Source organism: Scyliorhinus torazame, chromosome 1, assembly GCF_047496885.1.
Source record: "Scyliorhinus torazame isolate Kashiwa2021f chromosome 1, sScyTor2.1, whole genome shotgun sequence".
Taxonomy (NCBI): Eukaryota; Metazoa; Chordata; class Chondrichthyes; order Carcharhiniformes; family Scyliorhinidae; genus Scyliorhinus; species Scyliorhinus torazame.
The window spans coordinates 84323423-84348009 of NC_092707.1; the positions used below are offsets into that span (position 1 = coordinate 84323423).

General features: G+C 46.1%; 1 protein-coding gene across 4 annotated transcripts in view; it reads left to right on the forward strand.

Annotated features, from left to right (window-relative positions):
- Window positions 1–23939, forward strand: part of sppl3 (signal peptide peptidase 3) — a 247765-nt gene extending 223826 nt beyond the window's left edge. For all 4 annotated transcript variants that reach the window (XM_072497308.1, XM_072497328.1, XM_072497323.1 and 1 more), the window contains 3 exons: window positions 9980–10167; window positions 11399–11508; window positions 22263–23939. In XM_072497308.1, coding sequence (XP_072353409.1) covers window positions 9980–10167; window positions 11399–11508; window positions 22263–22334 — 370 coding nt within the window. In that variant the 3' untranslated portion in view covers window positions 22335–23939. The remainder of the gene's footprint in view (window positions 1–9979; window positions 10168–11398; window positions 11509–22262) is intronic.
- The last annotated feature ends 648 nt before the right edge of the window (window positions 23940–24587 follow it).

A 24587-nucleotide genomic window follows, 5' to 3' on the forward strand; every position in this document is an offset into this window, starting at 1 on the left:
AGGGGGGGGGGGGGTTTGTTTGATCATTGATGTACTATTTCGTTGATTTTTGATATCTATCCTGTGCGGTGGCCACCCTGCTAGCAGTATAGCTAGTTAACAGGGGCGGAGAAGGGGAAATGTCTGCAGCTTGTTACCATAGGGTGGTGGTTTGTTGTGTTTTTTCATGGTAACGAGCTTAGACTTTGTGGTTCTGTTTTATTTGTACTTGAGGAGGGGGAGGGGCTTGTGTTCTTTTGTTGGTTGTTTCAGTATGGTGTGGGGTTGAGAGAGCGGGGGGGGGGGCGGAGGGGTGGACTGTTGACAGTGACCATTCCTTTGTTTTTGGACTGGCTTTATGGGGGATGTGGATGCCATCTTGAGTGGCCTGGAGCTGGCGCAGGCTGAGGTACTGCTGGATAGCCTCATTGAGGGAATATGGCTGATTTGGGGAGATGAATGCGGGAGGAGGCCTCAGATCAGTGAAAACATTGGAATGTGAGGAGGTGAAATGGCCTAGTGAAAAGGTCCCAGGTGTTTGCACACTTGAGAAGTCTGAAGGCGGATGTGGGTTTTTATTTACGGAAGACCCATTTAAGAATTAAGGATCAAATAAGGTTCCAGAAGGGATGGGTGAGGCAGGTATATCACTCTGGTTTTGATAGGGCGCGGGGGTGCTGCGGTGTTGACCAGCAACAGCTGGCTTTTTCTGCGGGTAATATATTGGTAGACCCAGGTGGGAGGTACGTAATCATCAGTGAGATGTTGGCGGGCACATCAATGGTGTTGGACAATGTACATGCACCGAACTGGGATATCACGGCATTAATTAATAATGTGCTGGCGGCTATCCAAAATCTTGATTCACATCAATTAATTATTTGGTGGGTGGGTGGGGAAAACTTTATTGTGTTTTGGATCCACGATTGGATAGGTTGAGTCCTAAATAGTCCATCAAGGGTGGCAAAGGAGTTATTGGTGTTCATGGATTGGGTGTCAGACCAGCGGAGGTTTAAGTTTCAGAGGGATAGGGCAGCACGGTGGTGCAGTGGTTTGCACTGCTGTCTCACGGTGCCGAAGTTCCAGGTTCGACCCCTGCTCTGGGTCACTCTCCATGTGGAGTTTGCACATTCTCCCCGTGTTCGCGTGGTTTTGCTCCCACAACCCAAAGATACGCAAGGTAGGTAGATTGGCCTTGCTAAATTACCCCTTACTTGGAAAAAATTAATTAGGTACTCTAAATATATGTTTTTTAAATGTTTTAAAATAAGAAAAGTTTCAGAGGATCAGGGAGGTTTTTTTTTCTCATGTCAATCTGATATACTCCTGGATTGACTTCTTTGTGGTGGGTAGGTCTCATCTCCCTTGGCGGTATAGGGGCAGGGTACTCGCCGATCATTATATCGGATCATGCTCCACATTTTGTGGACCTGACATTGGAGTCAGGCCACTCTGTGACCTCCAGGGAGACTGGACACAGCGTTGCTCACGGATAAGAGTTTTTGTGAGCATGTATCTTGCGCCATTGCAGAGTATGTCGAGTTCAACAGGAATGAGGTGGTTTTGCTGTCCACGCTCTGGGAAGCCCTGAGGTGGTGGTTAGGGGGGGAGGTAAGTCTCTTTTAAGGCACGTAGGGTTAAATCTGGGAGGGTGTAGGGATAAATCTGGGAAGATGTAGGAATAAATTTGGGACGGTGAAGAGACAGAGACTGGTGGATTCCAATCTTGAGTTTGACTGCCAGTACTCAATCACCCCAATATCAGAGTTATTGGCAGACAGAAAAAAATTGCAAATGGATTTTGAGTTCTCAACGGGTAGGGCAGTGACCCAACTACATCGCTCAAGGAGGACCTTTTATGAGTATGGGAAGAAAGCTAGTCGGCTGTTGGCTCACCAGCTGAAGCTGCAGGCAACCTCCTGGGAGATGGTGCAAGTTAGGGACTCTGGTGACGGTGTAATTTCTGCCCGAAAGAAGGTTAATGAGGTATTTTAGGCTTTCTACCGTGGATTGTAGGAGTCTGAGCCTCCGGAGGAGGGTGAATCAATGAGGCAATTTTTGGATGGATTGACCTTCTAGGAGGTGGAGCAGATGAGGAGGCAGAATTTGGAGACACCGATAGGGCTGGAGAAGATCAGGAGTTGTATTTGGTTAATGCAGACGGGCAAAGCACTGGGTTGGATGGGTCTCCCATTGAATTTTACAAATTGTTTGCTGGTCAGTTGGTCCCACTTCTGTTGGATATGATTAATTATTCCGTTTCCCCGAGGTGAGTTGTTGGCCATGCCGGTGCAGGCATGGAGTTCCTTGATCCTGAAGAAGAACAAGGATCCCATGTAATGTGCGTCATATCGGCCTATTTTGAAGTTAAACAAGATGCTACGGTGTTAGCTAAGCTGTTGGCAATGCATTTGGAGCCCAGCCTAACTGGGGTGATTTTGGAGGGTAGACTGGATTTGTTGAGGGTCAATTATTGTTGGACACAGCATTGCTCGCGGATAAGAGTTTTTGTTGTTGGCCAATATTAGGGGATTGTTAAATGTTGTGTTGTCGCACTCCTTAGGGACCAAACCAGAGGTGATCATTGCAATGGAGGCAGAGAAGGCATTCAATAGAGTTGTGTAACTCTTTGAGATCCTGGGCAGGTGTGTCTGTTGTCTCCATTTTTGTTTCCCTTAGCAATTGAACCGCAGGCCATTGCATTGAGGTTGTCTACCAAATGGAAGGGTAGAGCATGGGGGGAGGGAGCATAGGGTGTCCTTGAGTGCGGCTGGCTATTTGCTATATATTATGGATCCTCTCTCTAATATGGGGGAGATAATGGAGCTGCTCAGGAAAGCTAGACAAGAGTAAATTCTTTCCGGTGAACCCCCAGAGAGGGTAGCTGCCGTTTCGTCCGACCAAGGACTACCTTGCGGTATCGCGGTGGTCCATGGCTGGGCCACACTCCATAAACGTAACTTTTTCTTCTCCAGTGTTGGATTTGTTTATTGTCACGTGTGCCAAGGTACAGTGAAGAGTATTTTTCTGCGAGCAGCTCAAACAGATCATTTAGTATATGAAAAGAAAAAGAAAATACATAATAGGGCAATACAAGGTACACAATGTAAATACATAGGCATCGGGAGTGTATTAATCAGGTCAGTCCATAAGAGGGTCGTTTAGGAGTCTGGTAACAGCGGGGAAGAAGCTGTTTTTGAATCTGTTCGTGCATGTTCTCAGACTTCTGTATCTCCTGCCCAATGGAAGAAGTCGGAAGAGTGTGTCAGCCGGGTGGGAGGTGTCTTTGATTATGCTCCCCGCTTTCCTCAGGCAGCGGGAGGTGTAGATTGAGTCAATGGATGGGAGGCAGGTTTGTGTGATGGACTGGGCTGTGTTCACGATTCTCTGAAGTTTATCATGGGTCGCAGGCAGGGGCTTCCTGAGGCAGGTTGGGCTGGGTCCCGTGTTCTGTTCCCTCCATAGGTCGGGCCTCTCTGGGGGCGGGCGGGCCTCTCTGGGGGCGGGCGGGCCTCTCTGGGGGCGGGCGGGCCTCTCTGGGGACGGGCGGGCCTCTCTGGGGACGGGTGGGCCTCTCTGAAGACAGGTCTCATGATCGGGGCCAGGTCGGGTGCTCCAGCGAGTGGGTCAGGCGGTCCGGAGGCTGGCATTGGTACCTAGGCCGGGTTGGGTCCAAATCAAGGTCGGGGCCGCACATCCGGTTTGGGCCTCATTAGCTTTCAGGTCGGGTCATCAGGAGTGCAGCCAGGTCAGTTCGAGTCGGGTCAAAAGGTCTCCTCCAAGGGCCTCAAACCTGCAAGGGAAGATAAAAGAGAAAGGTTAGTGATAATGTTAGTATTAGAATTAAATTTTAAAAGATTAGTACGATTATAAGGGATGTAAAAAGAGGATCTGCTTGGGAGAGCTTGCAGAGAGTCGGCACGTTCCGACGCCACCTTGGGGATGGGGTGAAGGCCAATTTGAAAAGGTGGAATTCCCTCCCTTTGCCTTCAGCGGGAAGGATACAGACGGAGAATATTCTCACGATGTTTTTGTTTTTATGTTCCAGTGTCTCCCAGTCTTCTCGAGGCTTTCTTTTGCAGGGTTAATAAATTGATATCTACTTTTGTATGGACTGATAAGACCCCTCGGCTTCGTAGGACTTTTTTTTGCAAAGGGATAGGCAGTCGATGGGGTTGGCATTACCTAATCTGTTATGCTGATACTGGGCGGCAAATATTGATAAGGAGCAGGGGTGTTCTAGGATCCGGACTCTATTTGGGGGCAGATGGAGGAGGTTTCAATGCATTGTGTCGAATCTGAATGCCCTGGTTACAGTTCCACTCCCTTTTTCTCCTGCCAAGTTCTCCTCGAGCCCGGTGTTGATAGCCACTTTCAAGATTTGGACTCAGTTTTTTAAACTGGGCCCCATGTTGCTGGCTCTGATTTGCAGGAACCCTGCATACACCACTGTATGCTTCACCCGATGCCGGTGTTTATGTAGTTATATTGTGTACCTTGTGTTGCCCTATTATGTATTTTCTTTCATTTTCTTTTCATGTACTTAATGACCTGTTGAGCTGCTCGCAGAAAAATACTTTTCACTGTACCTCGGTACACGTGACAAGAAACAAAATCCAATCCATAGGTTTGTGCCACCTGGTTTAGATTCATCATTTAGGGCATGGATGAGGGAGGAGTTGGCGAGGTATAGAGACATGTTTTTGGAGAGTAGGTTTGCTGGTCTACACGAGTTATGAGAAATTCCAGCTCCCAGGGCAAGGCACTTCCATCATTTCCCCTGGTACTGTCTCCTTCGCTTATGGACAGGGTCCTGTCCTTGGTTGAGTTGGGGGAGACCCAAGTTTTCAGATGTTTATGGGTTGGCAACAGAGCAGGCATCGTTGGAGGAAGTGGGAGGGAGGGTGAGATGAGTGGCCTGGTGTGGTGGTGGTGGGGGTGGGGGGGGGGGTGGGGGGGGGGGGGGGGGGGGGGGGGGGGGTGGGGGGGGGGGGGGGGGGGGGGGAAACTGAAGCTCTTTACATGGTCAACTTCACATCCTCATGTGCGAGGTTAAGCCTGATCCAGTTCACGTTTTACCTGACTCGGGCATGTGTGAGTGGGTTCTTCTCGGGGGTGAAGGGTAGATGTGAGCAGTGCCACTGGGGGCTGGCGAATCGTACCACAGGTTTTGGCCTTGCCCCAAGCTTGTTTGCTTCTGGGTCTCCTTTTTTGATACAATGTCAGGGATTTTAGGTTTTCAGCTGGAGCCATGCCCTTTGGAGATCATTTTTGGAGTATCGGACTCACTGGTGCTGCAGACGGGAACGAGGGCAGATGTCCTATCCTTCACATCGCTAATAGCCCGGAGGCGAGTTCTGCTTGAGTGGAGGTCATCGGTGCCGTCTTGAGGCCTAGGCTTGGTTGGGGGACCTGTTGGAATCTTTGCACCTGGAGAAGATTAAGTATACCATGAGGGGGACGGTGGAAGGGTTCGCCTCGAGGTGGCAGACCTTCATCCCCTTTTTCAGGGAACTGGTTACCGTCAGCTGTTTGCAGGGGGGGTTGTCTTTTTGTAGTCTGATTATGGTTTTGTTTTCTTTGAGGCGGACGGGTGTGGGTGGGTGTATTTCAGGCATAATATGGTGTTGGGATTTGTTGTATTATTGGTTTGTCATAATGAAAATTTTGCTTGAATAAGTATATTTTTTTAAAGGTCAAAGAGAGGTTAAAAATAGACTAGTATCTAACTTAAACTGAATTCAAAAGTCTTCTATGGGCGTATAAATGATAGATGGATGGTAAGAAGAGAGGTGGAGCTGGTTAGGGACCAAAAAGAAGACCCATACATGGAGGCAAAGGATAATGGCTGAGTTACCAGATGAGTCTTCATATCTGTCGTTATCGAGGAGGAAGACACTGACAAAATCACAGGAAACCAGGAGTTAGTGGAGATATTAGAAGGCTATAAATTGATGACGAAGGCAGTGTAAAGGTTAAATAGATAAATCACGAGGATCAAATGGGATGCATCTAGTTTCTGAGAGAACTAAGGGTGGAAGTTGCAGTGGTGCTGGCCATAATCTTCTAATCCTCTTCAGATACAGGGCCTGGAGAATTGTAGATATTGCACTCTAGTTCAGAAAAGGATATAAGAATAAACTCCGCAACTACAGGCCAGTCAACGTAACGTTGGTTATGGAGAAACATTTAGAAACCGTAATCCTAAACTGGATGAGTGAATTAATTAAGAAAAGCCAGCACAGATTTGAAATTTAACACTGAAGTGATTAATTCTGATGAACAGAAAGAGGAGAAACAGTATAATCTAAAGCAGTGGATCCCAACCTTTTTTACTTCATGGCACACCTTTATACTGTAAACAATTTGGAGACATGCCTCTTATTTTCTCCAACTGAACTGCCCTCACAAAAGCCTTTTGTCTCTAAGATCTCCTAAATGTCAAGCCACCATTTAAAAACATTTTCACTAGTTTAAGATGTTTACAATGAAAGCCTTATCACCATTTGCATGTCAAATATAATATTGGAGCAAGTTTCTCCTTTTCTTAACTTACTGGGAACGTTTTTTTTTTGTCTCTCCCTGTCTTTTTTTTTTTTCAACCTCTCGCTTCTCCCAGGCTTTTGATCCCTTGTGTTTTTGCGCAGGCGTATGGGACCTTTGTCTTTAACTCTTGTGTTCAGCATCTCCAATTCCCAAAGAACTTGGAATCTCCTGTACATGTGCTAGCCAGGAAGGGGCTGCACATACGCGATTGGGAATGTTTTATGTTGGTAATCTGAACCGTGCGTGCATCAACCTTAAAGAGCAGGGCTACATGTGCGATTCTGATTTTTTTTACATCGGTTAGGCCAATGCGCATGTGCCTGATCCATGTTTAAAACAAAATCCAAACCGCACATGTGCACCCCATTATCAGCTGGTGCTTGCATGGGGCCCAAGGTTCATCGTGACTTGGAGATGCTGAGCACGCAGTTGAAAACGAAGATTAGATTTACTTTGTTTTCATTAATGTTTAATCATTTTGAACCTTATTTTGGGGCACACTTGTTGAGGCTTCACGGCACACCAGTTGGGAAACTCTGCCTAATGGGTACAATTCTGAAGAGGGTGCAGAAACAGAAACGTGGGGGTATATTTGTGCAAATTGTTGAAGATGGCAGGGCAGTTTGAGAAAGCGGTTTAAAAAGCATACAGAATCATGGACTTTGTTTACAGAGGCATAGGATTCAAATGCAAGATAGTTGTAATGTCAAATTTTAGGGATGATGTGAAGATCTTGGAGAGTGTGCAAAATGGCTGAGGGATAGGAGATTTCAGTTGTGTGTACAGATTTGAGAAGCTGGGGCTTTTCTGCTTAAAGAAGAAATTTTTTTTTCATAAATTTACAGTACCCAATTGTTTTTTTTACAATTAAAGGGCCATTTCATCTTGGCCAATTCACCCACCCTGCACATCTTTGGGTTGTGGGGGTGAGACCCACGTAAACACGGGGAGATTGTGCTAACATGGACAGTGACCCAGGGTGAGGATCGAACCCAGGTCCTCAGTATCGTGAGGCAGCAGTGCTAACCACTTCACAGTGAATGGTTATGATCTTGAATGCACTGCCAGAGAACGGTCGAGGCAGCTTTCATGGTAAATTAAGCATAGGAGAGGAACTAGCTGGATTGCTCTTCCAGAGAACCATCATTTGACTCGACAGGATGAAAGGCCTCCTGTGTTGTAATCATTCTCTGTTTCTGAGTTGGTTCCAGCAATCATTATAAATCCGGACTTCCCCATAGTTGCAAACATTGGAATTGCAAAACAATTGGGGGAATTAGCTGAATGAACCTGATGGTTGCTTTCAGACTTTTCCATCAAAAATCTAAAGAACTCATCTTGAAGTAAATGATTATCGCCAGATGATGTTCGCTTATTAAAAGTCTTCCCCCACATAGTTTAAGAACATACAACACAGAATCCCTACAGTGCAGAAAGAAGTTCGGCCCATCAAGTCTGTTCAAACCCTCAGAAAGAGCATTCTACTCTGGTCCACACCCACACACCCCCCGTCCTATCCCCGTAAGCCTCTTTGGATACTGTGGGGCAATTTGGTGTGGCCAATCCACGTAATCACATCTTTGGACTGTGGGGGGGAAACCAGTGCACCCGGAGGAAGCCTACGCAGATACGGGGAGAACATACACCTCCACATAGGCACCCAAGGCCGAAATTGAATATGCGTCCCTGACGCTGTGAGATTGCAGTGCTAGCCACTGTGCTACCATTCAGCCACTAACTTTGAGGAACTTTGAATCTAGCTAAAGTGAATTTTATTTCCAAATTCACAGTATTTTGGTCTATCCCAAATTTAAGGTTAAAGGTATAACATTATTGCAGAATTTAAACAGAACTAATTTCTCCTCCCATCACCCATGTGTAAATAGGTGTTTTGATTTATTTCACTCTCTATACGTGGTGATGTTTTCCCAACTCCTCAGGTTTTGTTTGGTCCAAATTTCTATTAACCCCACAACAACCTTGAAATACGATGAACTAAAAAAGTGTTAGTTTATTGCACACATTCAAAACAGGAAAGGAGGGTTGCAGTCAAAGTAAAGAGAGGGATAGTGGAAAGAAGTTTTATGGCACAGAGATAAAAAATATTTGTTCACATGAGTTCGAGTCTTTTTAAAAAATAAATTTTGAGTACCCAATTCATTTTTACCAATTAAGGGGCAATTTAGTGTGGCCATTCCATCTACCCTGCACATCTGTGGGTTGTGGGGGAGAAAGCCACGTTATCACGGGGAGAATGTGCAAACTCCAGAGTCGTGATCGAACTTGGGACCTCAGCGCCGTGAGGCAACAGTGCTATCCACTGCGCCGCCGTGCTGCCCATGAATTCCAGAGTCGAGAATCAAAGTCCAATGAGGTATTCCTTCACGATAGGCTTGCAAAGGTGAATGGGTCTTCTAGCCGAGAGCACAGAGCTTCCAACAGAAGCCAAGTAGATGGGGACCAAGTATTCCACTTGGGCAGAGCTCCTTGTCCGTGAGGCTGCTAGTTAGGCGGTAAACAGCATAATACGTTATACAGTTCAGCAAGGCAATATTTTTGTTCCACCAGCCAGATGCCCATGTCACATGACTATCGCATCTCCACCATCTTTGGCAAAGGATGTTTATTCATCGTCTGGATTCTTGAGACTGTTAAATGTCTCCGTCATTAGGAAGCCTTGGAATTTTGTGAGGCCTTATTTTTAGAAGACAATCCATCTTCTGGCCAGCATGGGTTATTAAATGTAGATGCTCTGTGTATAATCCTCTTTGAAGCTGGGCTGCATTCCACAAGGGGTCATCAGTGGCTCCTCTGAGATAAAGAGGTACGAATTTCCACGAAACTACCAAGTAACTTTATTTGTTTGGGAGTCACAGCCCAATACAGGTTCAGCCGTTTTAAAGGTCTTTGTTCAGTTTTGAAATTTAAACAATAGAAATGAGCATATCTATATATATTTTATTAAAATATGCAGTGTGAGTTCTTAGTCCCTCACAATATCGAAAGTTAGCATGACTGTACAGCTTCCAACGCAGATACTTGTTTCAAAATTTTCTGATGTCTGCCAATGGACATCATTATTATGCCTGGTGAATGTTGGTGATCCACTCATCTAAAATTTAAGTTGCATGTATTCAAAAGATCTGTTCATTTTCATCAAACCCACCTGTTTTTACTTCCTTGTGCCCAAGCACAAATCTGTTTTAACACATTCATTATTGCAGAATAATATTGTTTAAGCAGTTGACAGATTTTCAGTTTAGCAGTAGCTTGTTGCTAAAATTAATTATATTATATTAAGAGGTTACGAATATCAATCCTTTATACCAAATTTTTTAAATTATGCTTGGCCTTAAGATTCGTAACTACCTGAGTAGGTTAAATTATACAAGGTGGAGCTTTTGTGTGATGAGTTGGAAGGTATTGAACATCCTTTACCCATTTATTTGTACAGTTCCACAGGCACCCACTTTTCTATGCTGGGAATTGGAGACATTGTCATGCCAGGGCTTCTGTTATGCTTCGTGCTTCGATATGACAACTATAAGAAAATATCTAACAGCGAGGCGATCCCTCCCAATGTACCCGGCCGTATGCAAAAGGTGTCGTACTTCCACTGCACCTTGATTGGTTACTTCATAGGTAAGTGGAAGTAATTCAAGGAAAATAAAAGTAAATTACTTTTTAAAATATCATTCCCCAGTAGCAAAGGTTTATCTGGGCAGTAATATGAGGGCTTTGCAATGTTCAAAATGCCCCCTTTCATTTATGTATTAAGCTGTAAATATCTAATTAAATATTCTATTTAAACCAATTAACATCAATCTGTTCGTCTCTCTGACCCCTAAAGCTTGGGTTATTATTGACCTCAAATACCCCACAACTTTTCCTGTGTCACTTGTTTGGAGGAGTTTTTTATTTAAATTTGGCTAGGTGTAGATGTGTCTCGGGTCACTAGCTCATGGATTCAAGCCGCACTAAGATTTTATCTAATATCGAGGCTGGTACTTCACTGAAAGAGTCAATGAAGGAATTTCATTGTCAATTAATTGTCACTGCTGAAAGAAAGAGACATATTTTGTCAAGCTTTTCAACTTGCATCCATCAGGACACTCGCAAGAATTCAAAGTAGGGGAGAACAACTAATTTATACTGTATGAGAGGAGAGTGCTGATTGGTAGAGATGTTGCCATGGAGAATGCACTAGTTGATGGTGACTGACAGTTAGCTGCAAAGCAATGGTCAAAATTTAAACCAGACAGCTTGACTGAGTAGTCAAGGCACTGATTGCCCCAAGGAATGAGCCAGCAAATGGCTGTCAATTATTTTGTTCAGTTGAAACAGGCGTAATGTGTGTACATGTTCTGTCTATCTGCAAAGAACAGGGCTCTGTGTATTAACATATGTAGATTCCAGTAAACACAAATGTGCCACATTGTGAACCTGACTGCTTAACAAATTGCAGATTATTTTGTGCACTAGATGGGGGGGGGAACGGAAGCGAGTAAGAGGTGAGGGAAGTTGTGAGTGGGAGAGTCAGCAAGTTAGAGGTGGGATGCAGTGAGCAGGAAACACGTTAAATAATTCAAATTGTAAATTATGAAGAATTAGTAAGAGGATTTTTGGGCCAGGTAGGTTCAAAGCAGCTAATAGGTTTTTAATGTAAAAGTCATAGGTCAAAAACATAACCCACCATTATTTGACCTTTTTATGAGAAAGTGATTTTCATTTAGCAGTTTTTGTTCAGTACACTTTTGAGGAAAATATCAAGAGTAGTAAATGAGGGATAGATGTACCTTATAATGCAATAGTAAATCTTCCATGGTAATGTGTTTAGAGCATGTACGTTTTCTGACAATCTCTTATAATTTAGGTCTTCTGACAGCCACTGTAGCATCCAGAATTCACCGGGCTGCCCAACCTGCACTCCTGTACCTTGTTCCGTTTACACTGCTACCCCTGCTTACCATGGCTTATTTAAAGGTGAGTAGAATCTCAAAACCAAATATATTATCACCCTGCAGAAAATTAGTATATATTCAATTATTTGTCACCTTCTCCCCGTGCACCCCCAATTATTTTTACTCAAACCTTATCCAAATTAATCTGGCATTGCTGCTCTTGTATTGTCAGTTTATGCCTACAACTTGCTGACTGTTTTTATGCAATTGAGATTATTTTGCAACTCTATAATTTCTCGAGGCTTAATCCAACCATAGCGTCATCCAGCTTTCCTCAAAATTATGAATCGTTGGGAAATGTGGCATATTTAAGTGGCATAGTCTTGAGTGTTCAAGAAGGAATGCACTGGGACTTCCGGTTGCGGCGATGACCAGCTAAGCCGCACGTTTCGGCACCTCCCGTTTCAACGGACTTTTGGGCTCTTATCGGGAGCCCCAACGGAAATTTTGTACGGCCAAACCCAGTGTGAGGCGACAAAGGAAGGAGTCCCCCCCCGGGTGTGGATGGAAAGAAGCAATAGTAGTGGCCAGATTGCGGAGGATCCTCTGGAGCAGCGGCAGAGAAGAGAAGGGAGAAGCAAGATGGCGGCTGAGGGAGCCCAGATGGTATGGGGCCCGGAACAGCAGGAGCTCCTCCGACGATGTGTGGAGGAGCTCAAGAAGGAGGTGCTGGCGCCGATGTTGCTGGCGATTGAGGGATTGAAGGAGACGCAAAATGAGACGATGGAGCTCCGTGGAGTGAAGGCAAAGGCAGCCGAGAAGGAAGACGAGATACAGGGCTTGGTGGTGAAGACGGAGACGCACGAGGCACTACATAAGAGGTGCATAGAAAGGCTGGAAGCCCTGGAAAATAGCTCGAGGAGAAAGAATCTAAGGATCTTGGGTCTTCCCTAAGGGACAGAGGGAGCTGATGTTGGGGCGTATGTGAGTACGATGCTCCATACTTTAATGGGAGCTGAGGCCCCGACGGGCCCCCTGGAAGTGGAGGGAGCATACCGGGTCCTCATGAGAAGACCAAAGGCAGGGGAAATACCGCGAGCAATAGTGGTGAGATTCCACCGCTACAAGGACAGGGAGATGGTTCTGAGATGGGCGAAAAAGACACGGAGCAGCAGGTGGGAGAACGCGGTGATCCGCGTGTATCAGGATTGGAGTGCGGAGGTGGCGAGAAGGAGGGCGAGTTTCAATCGGGCCAAGACGGTGCTCCACAGGAAGAAAGTAAAATTTGGAATGCTGCAGCCGGCAAGACTGTGGGTTACACACCAGGGCAAACACCACTACTTCGAGACGGCAGAGGAGGCGTGGACATTTATTCAAGAAGAGAAGTTGGACTAGATTTGAGGAATTGATGTTTGGAAAGAAGTAGCGAGGTGGTGGCAAAGAAATGCAAAGGGGGGGGGGGGGGAAGAGGAGGAGGGTTTATCTGTAAAAATGTTAGACTAGAGAATTGTTCTCCTCCCCCCCCCTCCCCCCTGAGGGGGGGACTCACGAAGAAATGGGGGCGCCGGTAGGGAAGGGGAGAGGGAGCTGCGCCACTAGGGGCTGGGCCGAGAGGGAAGCGCGGGGTTTTTTCCCACGCTATGGAAATTGCGGCGGGAAAAGTGGGTGCAGGAAGGAAGGGGGTCTCACACGCAGGGAGGCCAAGGGTAAACGGGGGAAGCCGAGGTCAGCCAGAGTTTGCTGACTCCCGGAAGCAATATGGGGGGAGCAATCAAGCTAGAAGGGAATCTAGCGGGAGGGGGGGGGGGGGGGGGGGATGATTAACTGGGTTGCTGCTGCTGAGGGTAAGGGGGAGCTGATACGGGATGGGACGGGAGGGCGCCGTCTGGGGGACAAACGGGTGCGTGGGACCCGGGTGAGGAACTGGTTTAAAAAAGGGGATGGCTAGTCGACGATGGGGGGGGGGTAAAGGGCCCCCCAACCCGTGTGATCACGTGGAATGTGAGAGGGCTGAATAGGCCGTTTAAGAGGGCAAGGGTATTTGCGCACCTAAAGAGACTGAAGGCGGATGTGGTTATGCTTCAGGAGACGCACCTGAAATTGGCGGATCGGGTCAGATTAAGGAAAGGATGGGTGGGATAGGTATTCCACTCCGGCTTAGATATGAAAAATAGAGGGGTGGCAATACTGGTGGGGAAACGGGTATCGTTTGAGGCCAAGACCATAGTGGTGGACAGTGGGGGCAGGTACGTGATGGTGAGTGGCAGATTGCAAGGTGAGGCAGTGGTGCTGGTGAACGTATATGCCCCGAACTGGGATGACGCGGGTTTTATGAAGCGTATGTTGGGGCGCATCCCGGACCTAGAGATGGGAAATTTGGTAATGGGGGGGGGGGACTTCAACACAGTGCTGGACCCAGGGCTGGACCGGTCCAGATCTAGGACCGGGAGGAGGCCGGCAGCGGCCAAGGTGCTTAAGGGGTTTATGGAGCAGATGGGAGGAGTAGATCCCTGGAGATTCGCTAGACCGAGGAGTAAAGAGTTTTCCTTCTTCTCCCACGTCCATAAAGTATACTCCCGGATAGACTTTTTTGTCCTAGGAAGGGCGCTGATTCCGAAACTGGTAGGAACGGAATATTCGGCTACAGCCGTTTCAGATCACGCCCCACATTGGATGGATCTGGATCTAGGAGAGGAGAAGGAGCAGCGCCCACTTTGGAGATTAGACATGGGACTGTTGGCGGACGAGGGGGTATGTGGAAGGGTGAGGGGGTGTATTGAAAGATACCTCGAGGTCAATGATGATGGAGCGGTCCAGGTGGGAGTAGTATGGGAGGCGCTGAAGGCGGTGGTTAGGGGAGAGCTGATTTCCATAAGAGCCCACGGGGAAACAAGAGGGTAAAGAAAGGAAGAGACTGATTGGGGAGATTCTGAGGGTGGATAGGCAATATGCGGAGGCCCCGGATGAAGGCCTATACAGGGAAAGACGGAGACTACAGACGGAGTTTGACCTGCTGACCACGGGTAAGGCGGAGACGCAGTGGAGGAAGGCACAGGGAATACAATACGAATATGGGGAAAAGGCGAGCCGATTGCTGGCCCAACAACTTAGGAAGAGGGGGGCGGCGAGAGAGATCGGAGGAGTTAGGGACGGGGAGGGAAGGATGGAGCAGAGAGCGGGGAGGGTGAATGGGGTGTTTAAGTCATTTTATGAGAGGCTGTATAAGTCCCAACCCCCGGAGGGGAAAGAGGGAATGATACACTTCCTGGACCAGCTGGAGTTCCCGAGGGTTGAGGAGCAGGAGGTGGCAGGTTTGGGAGCGCAGATTGAGGTGGAGGAGGTGATTAAAGGAATTGGGAACATGCAGGCAGGAAAGGCCCCGGGACCAGATGGGTTCCCGGTGGTATTTTACAGGCAATATGTGGACCTACTGGCCCCACTCCTGACGAGAACCTTCAATGAGGCTAAGGAAAGGGGAACACTACCCCCGACAATGTCGGAGGCGACGATATCGTTGATCCTGAAACGAGACAAAGACCCGCTGCAGTGCGGGTCATACAGGCCCATCGCCCTCCTAAATGTAGATGCCAAGTTACTGGCCAAAGTGATGGCGACAAGGATAGAGGACTGTGTCCCAGGGGTGGTACATGACGACCAGACAGGGCTTGTTAAAGGGAGGCAATTGAATGCCAATATGCGAAGGTTGCTGGGGGTGATGATGATGCCCCCACCGGAGGGGGAGGCGGAGATAGTGGTGGCGATGGATGCAGAGAAGGCATTTGATAGAGTGGAGTGGGACTACCTGTGGGAGGTACTGAAGAGATTAGGATTTGAAGAGGAGTTCATCAGATGGGTTCAGCTCCTGTACGGGGCCCCGGTGGCAAGCGTGGCAACGATCCGACTATTTCCGATTACATAGGGGCACAAGACAGGGGTGCCCCCTGTCCCCGTTACTGTTCGCGTTGGCAATCGAGCCATTGGCCATAGCGCTGAGGGGCTCTAAGAAGTGGAGGGGGGTGCTCCGAGGAGGAGAGGAACATCGGGTGTCATTATATGCGGATGACTTGCTGCTATATGTGGCGGACCCAGTGGAGGGGATGCCAGAGATAATGCAGACACTCCGGGAGTTTGGAGAGTTCTCGGGATATAAATTGAATATGGGAAAGAGTGAACTTTTTGTGATGCACCCCGGGGAACAGGGCAGGGGGATAGACGATCTGCCGCTGAGGAGAGTAGCAAGGGATTTTCGATATCTAGGGATCCAGGTGGCCGGGAACCTTGCATAAACTTAACTTGACGCGACTGGTAGAGCAAATGGGGGAGGACTTTAAGAGGTGGGACATGGTGCCCCTGTCATTGGCGGGCAGAGTACAGGCGGTTAAAATGGTGGTCCTCCCGAGGTTTCTTTTCGTGTTCAGTGCCTCCCCATACTGATTACAAAGGCCTTTTTCAAGAAAGTGGACAGGAGTATTATGAGCTTTGTGTGGGCTGGAAAGACCCCGAGGGTAAAGAGGGGGTTCCTGCAGCGCAGTAGGGACAGAGGGAGATTGGCACTGCCGAGTCTGAGTGACTATTATTGGGCCGCCAACGTGCCTATGATATGTAAGTGGATGAGGGAAGAAGAAGGGGCGGCGTGGAAACGGCTGGAGATGGCGTCCTGTAAAGGAACAAGTTTAAAAGCACTGGCGATGGCGCCGTTACCGTCCCCCCCCCCCCCCCCCGAAAAAATACACCACAAACCCAGTAGTGGTGGCGACTTTGAAGATTTGGGGGCAGTGGAGACGACATAGGGGAGTGACGGGTGCCTCGGTGTGGTCCCCGATAAGGAACAATCACAGGTTCGTCCCGGGGAGGATAGATGGGGGATTCCAATCTTGGCAGCGAGCAGGAATTGGGAAGTTGAAGGACTTGTTCTTGTCGGGACGTTCGCGAGTTTGGGAGCATTGGTAGAAAAATACGGGTTGCAACCTGGGAATACCTTCCGATATATGCAAGTGAGTGCATTTGCGAGGCAACAGGTGAGGGAATTTCCGCAGCTCCCGGCGCAAGGGATCCAGGACAGAGTGATTTTGGGGGCATTGGTCGGTGAAGGTAAAGTGTCCGATATATACAGGGAACTGAGAGATGAGGGGGAGACGATGGTAGAGGAGCTGAAGGGTAAATGGGAGGAGGAGCTGGGGGAAGAGATTGAGGAGGGGCTGTGGGCAGATGCCCTAAGTAGGGTAAATTCCTCGTCCTTGTGTGCCAGGCTTAGCCTGATCCAATTCAAGGTTCTACACAGGGCACATATGACGGGAGCAAGGCTGAGTAGATTTTTTGGAGTGGAGGATAGGTGCAGGAGGTGCGCGGGAAGCCCGGCGAACCACACCCACATGTTTTGGTCATGTCCGGTATTGCATGGGTTCTGGGTGGGTGTGGCAAGAGTGATCTCAAAGGTGGTGGGGGGTCCGGGTCGAACCAGGCTGGGGGTTAGCTATATTTGGGGTTGCAGACGAGCCGGGAGTGCAGGAGGCGAGAGAGGCCGATGTTTTGGCCTTTGCGTCCCTTGTAGCCCGGCGAAGGATTCTACTTGTGTGGAAAGAAGCCAAACCCCCGGGCGTGGAGGCCTGGATAAACGACATGGCAGGGTTTATAAAATTGGAGCGAATAAAATACGCACTAAGAGGTTCGGCTCAAGGGTTCACCAGGCGGTGGCAACCGTTCCTTGACTATCTCGCAGAGTGATGAGGGGAAAATAGGAAAGGCAGCAGCAGCAACCCGGGGAGGGGTGGGGGGGGTTGTATTCGGTGTTTGGGTTTTTTGTTCTTTTCTTTCTTTCCATGCTAGTTGTTTATATTTATTTTTTCAGTATTATTATTTCTCTTTTCTTCTTTTTCTGCACTTGTTGTTAGTTTAATATATTGTTTAAATAACAGTCAATGTACATTTTGTTACAAAGTTGTAAAAATGGAAAATTCTTTTTGATCGAAAAACTTTAATAAAATATATTTTTTTTTTAAAAGAAGGAATGCACTGGAGTATAGCTCCCTTTTTGCTAATTCATATAGCAACATTGTAACAATGACTGCTGCCCTTTATGGCATGAGTTTTCAACACAGGTTTTATATGAAATATTATAGTTGTCTATTTTATCTCCACTATTCGTTTTATGGAATCAACTGATGAAGTGATGGAATGAAAGAAAGAATAGGCTGTGACAAAATCTGCACAATAGAGACATAGAAGATAGGAGCAGGAATAGGCTATTTGGCCTTTCGAGTGCTCTGCCATTCAATGTGATTATAGCCGATCCTCTATCTCAACACCATACTCCCATGCTCTGCCTATACCCCTTGAAGCCTTCAGAGACTAGAAATCTTATCTATTTCCTTCTTAAATATATTCAGTGACTTGGCCTCCATGGCCTTCTGTGATAGAGAATTCCACAGGTTCAGAGGTTTCTCCTCATCTCAGTCCTAAATGGCCTACCAAGTGTCTGAGACTGCAACCCCTTGTAATCTACACATCAAGACTAGATATGCTTGGCAGAACTAAGGATCATGGAGAATTTGGCTATTGGTTAATCAATTTGAAGTATGTGTAACCGAAGCAAAATACATGAAACTGACTATATGGAATGCTAATGAGCAAGTAAACACACATGGTCTGTTTCAATAAAGTAATGAAGCCTTTACTGTATATGATCTAATTAGTATCTAAAACAAAATCTTTTTCCTAACTCATTTGCTGATAACAATCAAAACTTCTGTCTTTGATTTTACATAATTTGAATAGCTAGAGTTTACGATAGAACAAAAGAAAGCCTTTCTGTAGAAATTAAACTGGATTGTTAATACGGAAGGGGAAATTATGGGTGATTCATTTTATTACCCTTGGTGTGTGGGAATGAATTAACTGCAATACTGTACACCAGGAAAAGGAGACAATGCAGGCAGCATGCCCTTTTGACATGTCAGAAAAAAATTCTTAGTTTTCTTAAAATGTTTGGCATGCTTTATAAACTGAGCTGCTCTGTAGTGAGGGAGGCTACTTGCAATTCCGCCAGAAGGATTAAACCCCTTTTACTTCCTGGAACACAATGGATAGATAAGCTGATTTTTCATGTTGGCTCCTTGTACGTTGGTAGTTATACTCTCAAGCACATTTTAGCTCATTAAAAATCTGCATCCTGTTGTCCCTTTGAAGAAGTGGATTGCAGTTTCAACAAAAAAAATCTTCCTGTTGATTAATGCAGTTCCTTCATTACTGGAGAAACATTCACAAACTGGGCGGTAGCCTAATACCTTGGTTGCACAAATCTTTGGAGCCTACAAGTTCTGAACTTCTGTTGGAAGATCATCAGTGCTAAATGAACAGCCAAGCTGCCAAGACCCTGCTTGCAACACTCAAGCTATATTACTGTAGCAGTTCTCGTTTACTAGCATACAATTAATTACTGGGTATGGACCTGCATATCTAAAATATATTCAATTTGCGGTTCTGCTGCTTAGTGTATTGTAGGAAAATTGTTCTGAAATTCTGTTCCAAACCAGTTGCATTTGGTGGTGACATTATATGTCATGGACACCTGCGACTTCTGCTGACGACATTTGGAGAAGGTCGTGTATTAGGTAGCTCTCGCCAGGGTACTTGTATTTTGGCCCTTTTTGCCTAGTTCCCAGAGTTTTTGGGTGGTTAATCTCTTCCTGGTGCCGAGAACTCTGGTTCGATCCCGGCCCCGGGTCACTGTCCATGTGACGTTTGCACATTCTCCGTGTCGCATGGGTCTCAACCTCAGCACAAAGTTGTGCAGGATAGGTGGATTGGCCACGATAAAACTGCCCCTTAATTAGAAAAAAAAATAATTGATTACTTTACTTTTTAAAGTAGAGGGGCCCTAGTGTGGAAATATGTCAAAAAGACCACGACTAAGAAGTCTGCGGGTGGAAATTCCTCAACCGACTCGGAGGCTTCACGTCGCATCTCAGCAGGGTAGATGGCGGCGGGGGCACCAGTAGTTGCCCTTATTATAGTTGCCCTGATAGATTGCCCTTCGTGTCCAAAATTGCCCTTAGTGTTGGGTGGGGTTACTGGGTTATGGGGATAGGGTGGAGGTGTTGACCTTGGGTAGGGTGCTCTTTCCAAGAGCCGGTGCAGACTCGATGGGCCGAATGGCCTCCTGCACTGTAAATTCTATGATAATCTAAACCTTGCCGAAGCACAGCAACCAAATCGCCTCGCTGGAGGCTGAGATCACGATGGTGGCAGAAAAGAATGAGAATCTTGGGCGAAAGTGGATGACTTGGAGAATCGGTTGAGGAGACCAAACCTCAGGGTCATGGCGTTGTCAGAGGGTGAATCCAACTGCATACTAAAGTTTCTGTGGGGGGGTGTACTTGCATACCCTCCTGTGTTGGATAGGGCCCATCGAACACTGCGGCAAAGCCTTGGGTGGATGAGCCACCATGAGCGGTAATGGCCAGATTCCCACCTTTCAGGAGAAGAAGCGAGTCCTGAAGTGGGCCAAGGAGAATCGTGACTTGATGGGAAGGTCGCCATGTTTGAATATGTCAGGATGTTGGTGCGGAACTGGCGAAGATGCTGCAGCCTGTCGGACCTGAATATCGAACTGGAGCCTTGTCCTATGGTGGCCTTTTTGGGGTGTTGGACTTGCAGGGGCTGCAGATGTGAATGAAGGCAGATGTCCTTGTCTTCCCCTCTCTGATTGCCCGGAGGCAGGTTCTGCTGGGATGGAGGTCTTCTCCGCCCAGCGCCTCAGTATGGTTGGGAGAATTCTTGTATCTGTAGAAAGTCAAATCACCATTAGAGGGTCGGTTGAAGGGCTCTACCGGAGGTGGCAGCCATTCATTACCTATTTTGAGGAATTAGTCACCATCACTTGAGGGGGTGGGGGGTTAGTTTATTTTGTTTGTCATTACAGTTATCTTTTTTTTAAATTTTGGTGGATATGGTAGGCATGATTAGTCGGGGTTTTTGTTATGTTGGCTTTTGTGCATCATCTGCTGTGGTAATGTGGGTTTTACATGGAAGGCCAGGATTGGAGCATGAAAGTGTGCTGATAACGAGGCTGGAGTAGATTGCAGAGGTGGGTTGTGACAAAGCCATAGAGGAATTCCAAGATGTGAACTAGAATTTTAATTTGTATGATGGCAGAAGGGAAGTCCGCGTAGGTAACTGATGATTGGGGTGATGGATGAGCAGTACTTTGTGCAGTACAGGATATAGGTAGCAAAGGTTGTGTGGGTTGGTGGTCCTGAAGGGTGAAGGACACCAGATCAATTAAGTTTCAAAGTGTGTATAAGGCTTTTGGGGGGGTTGGGTGCGGCTGATGAAAGTGGATGTGATTGGCCTTGGTGATGGTCTTTGTTTCAAGCCTGGGTCATTTCGCTTTCATAGGTTTTGCATCACCTGGAAGAGGGCTGAAAATTAAATCAATGGCATATCATAGAATTTACAGTGCAGAAGGAGGCCATTCGGCCCATCGAGTCTGCACCGCTCTTGGAAAGAGCACCCTACCCATGTTCAACACCTCCGCCCTATCCCCATAACCCAGTAACCTCACCCAACACTAAGGGCAATTTTGGACACTAAGGGCAATTTATCATGGCCAATCCACCTAACCTGCACATCTTTGGACTGTGGGAGGAAACCAGAGCACCCGGAGGAAACCCACACACACACGGGGAGGATGTGCAGACTCCGCACAGACAGTGACCCAAGCCGGAATCAAACCTGGGACCCTGGAGCTGTGAAGCAATTGTGCTATCCACAATGCTACCGTGCTGCCCACAGGGCAAATGAAAACAGAATTTATGGTGGGATTGAAAGCAGTAACATGGGTCTTCCTGATGCTCAAAATGCAGGATGGTGATCTTGGTGGTGCAATGGTCATTATAGAACTTGGAGCAGGATAGAGGTTTGTACGGTGATCCACTCGAGGGTAGGTGCAGTATCTGGTTCTGGGATCCATGTAAACTCTTCTCAGAATTACAGAGTAATGCCGTGCAGAAGAGGCAGTTCAGCCCATCAAGTGCTCATCCAGGTACTTTTTCAAGAATGTGAGGCAACCTGCCTCTATCACCCTCCCAGGCAGTGCGTTCCAGGCAGTCGCCACCCTCTAGGTAAAAAGGTTTTTCTGCAAATCCCCCTAAACCTCCTACCCCTCACCTTTTAACTTGTGTCCCCTCATGACTAACCCTTCAACTAAGGGGAACAGCTGTTCCCCATCCACCCTGTCCATGCTCCTCATAATCTTATACACCTCGATCAGGTCCCCCCTCAATCTTCTCTGTTCCAGCGAAAACAACCTTGCTTTTATGTTTTGTGTCCTGTCCTGTCTCATCTCTATAGGCTGTACCGTCTCTTTATGTATGATAATGCAAAGACACAAAAATCAACTGAGACAGATTACTTTACTCCAACCTGATGCTGAATCATAGACCCACACTTTCAGAGTCTAAGATGTTATCAATTACTGCACTGTGGTTATTTATATGATGCAAGGAGAGTTCTACTTGTCTGCAGTCAGCTTCTAACATAAAAGAAGCTTAAGACAGCTGCAACTGTGCAGTTGTTTTATACTGGGAAATGTAATGCAGATTCTGAGCCTGTTTTACAGGATGGTTCTTGAAACAGTTCTGTTATATAAAGACAACATGCAATAATACTTCTAGGAAACACCTGCTAGGAATTATTGTTTTTCTTGACGAACGGTTGAGACAAAGCTCCTTATTGTTTGGTATTGTAAAATGCCTTGAGACATTTTCCTACATTAAATATGCTTTATAAATGCAGGTTGTTGACCACTTGTGCTGTGTTGTGTGCCCTATTCCTCAGGGTGATCTACGGCGTATGTGGTCAGAGCCATTCCACTCCAAGGCGAACAGCTCAAGGTTCCTCGAAGTATGATGGGCTGAAGTGCAGCCAAGAGCAGGAGTGATGAATGCTGGGCACCAGACGATTCGTGTCATGTGGTTTCATTCTTCTCATCAAACATGATTGGTGCTTAAAGTGTTAGCAAAAAAGGTTGTGGAGGAAATTTTTTTTTCCCTTTTATGGAATGCAGACCCTGTACAATTAATCCAACCCATCTGCAGTCTCTGGATTAGCAACAGACTCTTGCCCTACCATGTATATTACAAAATTAAATAAAAAACAAAGAAACCCTCCTTTTTAATGACAAGATGTCAATTCTAATCTTGTACATAGAGTTGCCATACAGAAGACACAACTTTGAAGAAGCCTGTTTAAAGGGACCAGCACCAAGTCAACAACTATTCAGTTTGTCTTGAACTTTAGCCTGAAGAAGACAAGGCAGCGACATATCTTGAATTCAGTAATTATCTGTGCGGTGACTCATTTTCTACCCTCACAGACGGGAGTTGGGTATGCAGTAAAATCTATGCGATAATTAACTTTACACCTGATGTTTTGTTGCAATGATCCAGAAAGGTAAAGATGCCAAGATGAATCATGTGTACTTAAGTGGCCTGTTGTAAATTTTAGCATGTACAGCATTAAATATTGCTTCAGTATAAGACCAATTGTTCCCGATTCCAAGATCCTCCTTTACCATAATATGTGAGTTTAGAAATGTAATTGTAGTTTGAACTTGTACCTATGTTCATGACCCCCCCCCCCCCCCCCCCCCCCCACAGTTGATCTTGCACAATTATGATTGGTGTAGCAAAAAAATTAACTTTTTTATGGTTTTCCCTGTTTCTTTTTTGGTTTGTTTAATTTAGCTAATGCATGTATCATAGCGGTACTCGTTATCTGAATCCTTTTGATTGTAGTGGTGCATCCTTGTAAATATTTCTTTTTTGTATACATTTGTTTAAATGTGCATCGTTAGCTCTACATACCTGCTGTTGATAAGTGTAATCTGGTCCAAGTTTACAAGCAGTATCTGTTTTGTACCTTGGGTTTGTATTCGGTTCACAGAACTTTTTCTGATAGGCAGTGACTTCGGCCGCTGTGGTAGCAACAACTTAATATACAATAGCACGCAAATGAAACTGGCAGTTTGCGTGCTGTAGAATATCCATCATCATTGCGTGAACAAGTTGGCAGCTGTAGCCTTCAGACCCAGAGATTGCCTCATAGAGTGCAAGGCCTGGAACCAAAATGAATTAATCCAAACAGTGCTTCAAGTTATTCCTCCATGCCCACTTCTATTTCTCTCCCTGCCCCTATCCACCTCCCTGCCAAAACCACCACCCACCAATCAACCTAAACATACACCCACAGGGTCAGGTTGTTATTTTTAAAGAAGGAAGTGTTTTCCTGAAAACACCTGAGTGTAATGTTTTTGTGCTGTAGACTAGACAAGTTGATGAAGTCATTTTATAGATTATGGCTTTACTGAAAGCAGTCAGATGGACTGAATGGTTACTCTACAATCCTTGTACACCAGGAGTGTATTTCTGCCCTGGAAATGAACAGTACCTTTCATCTCTATATAACATGGACAGTCGAGACTCCTTTGTAAATAAAACCAAAAGTTTAAGTGCACCAGTGTGGTTTATTTTAGTGTTCTGTCAGGTTACTTATTAATAAAGGCAATTATTTGTGCTTACTGCAAATATCCTGAGAATAGGATTTTGTTTGAATTGCATTGATTTGTGGATTTGGTATGTTGCCAGTGGAGAATCAGCTGGATAATTCAGTTGGGATGAATGTTGATGTAAAACACATTCACCCTGATTACCTGTCTCTGCTGAAAATCTCTGCTGAAAAACATGCATCATTATAAAAAGAATCAAAGTTACTGTTGACGTGTTCACTATAGCAAAATTGCATTAGATTAAAAATAACTAAATTACTGCAGAAATGTTTTTTTGTCTGTTACTTTTCTGCAAAGTATAAATGACTTTTGGGTTTCAGTGACCTCTGAGAGGATACTGCACACTCCCACATAATGAAAGTTCTTATGTGTACCTGCACTTACGGTTTAGTTTTGAGATGCTGTGACAATGATTTGCCACACTACACTGCAACATTTATGCAGCAATTTTAACATTGGTTATCCTTCAAAAGTACCCCCACACTAAGCCAAAAGAGGATATACTGGTGGAATGAGATTACAAACTTGGTTAAAGAACAAACATAGGGTAAAGAAATTAAATGCAACAAGAGCAACATGTGGACGATCAGTAAAAT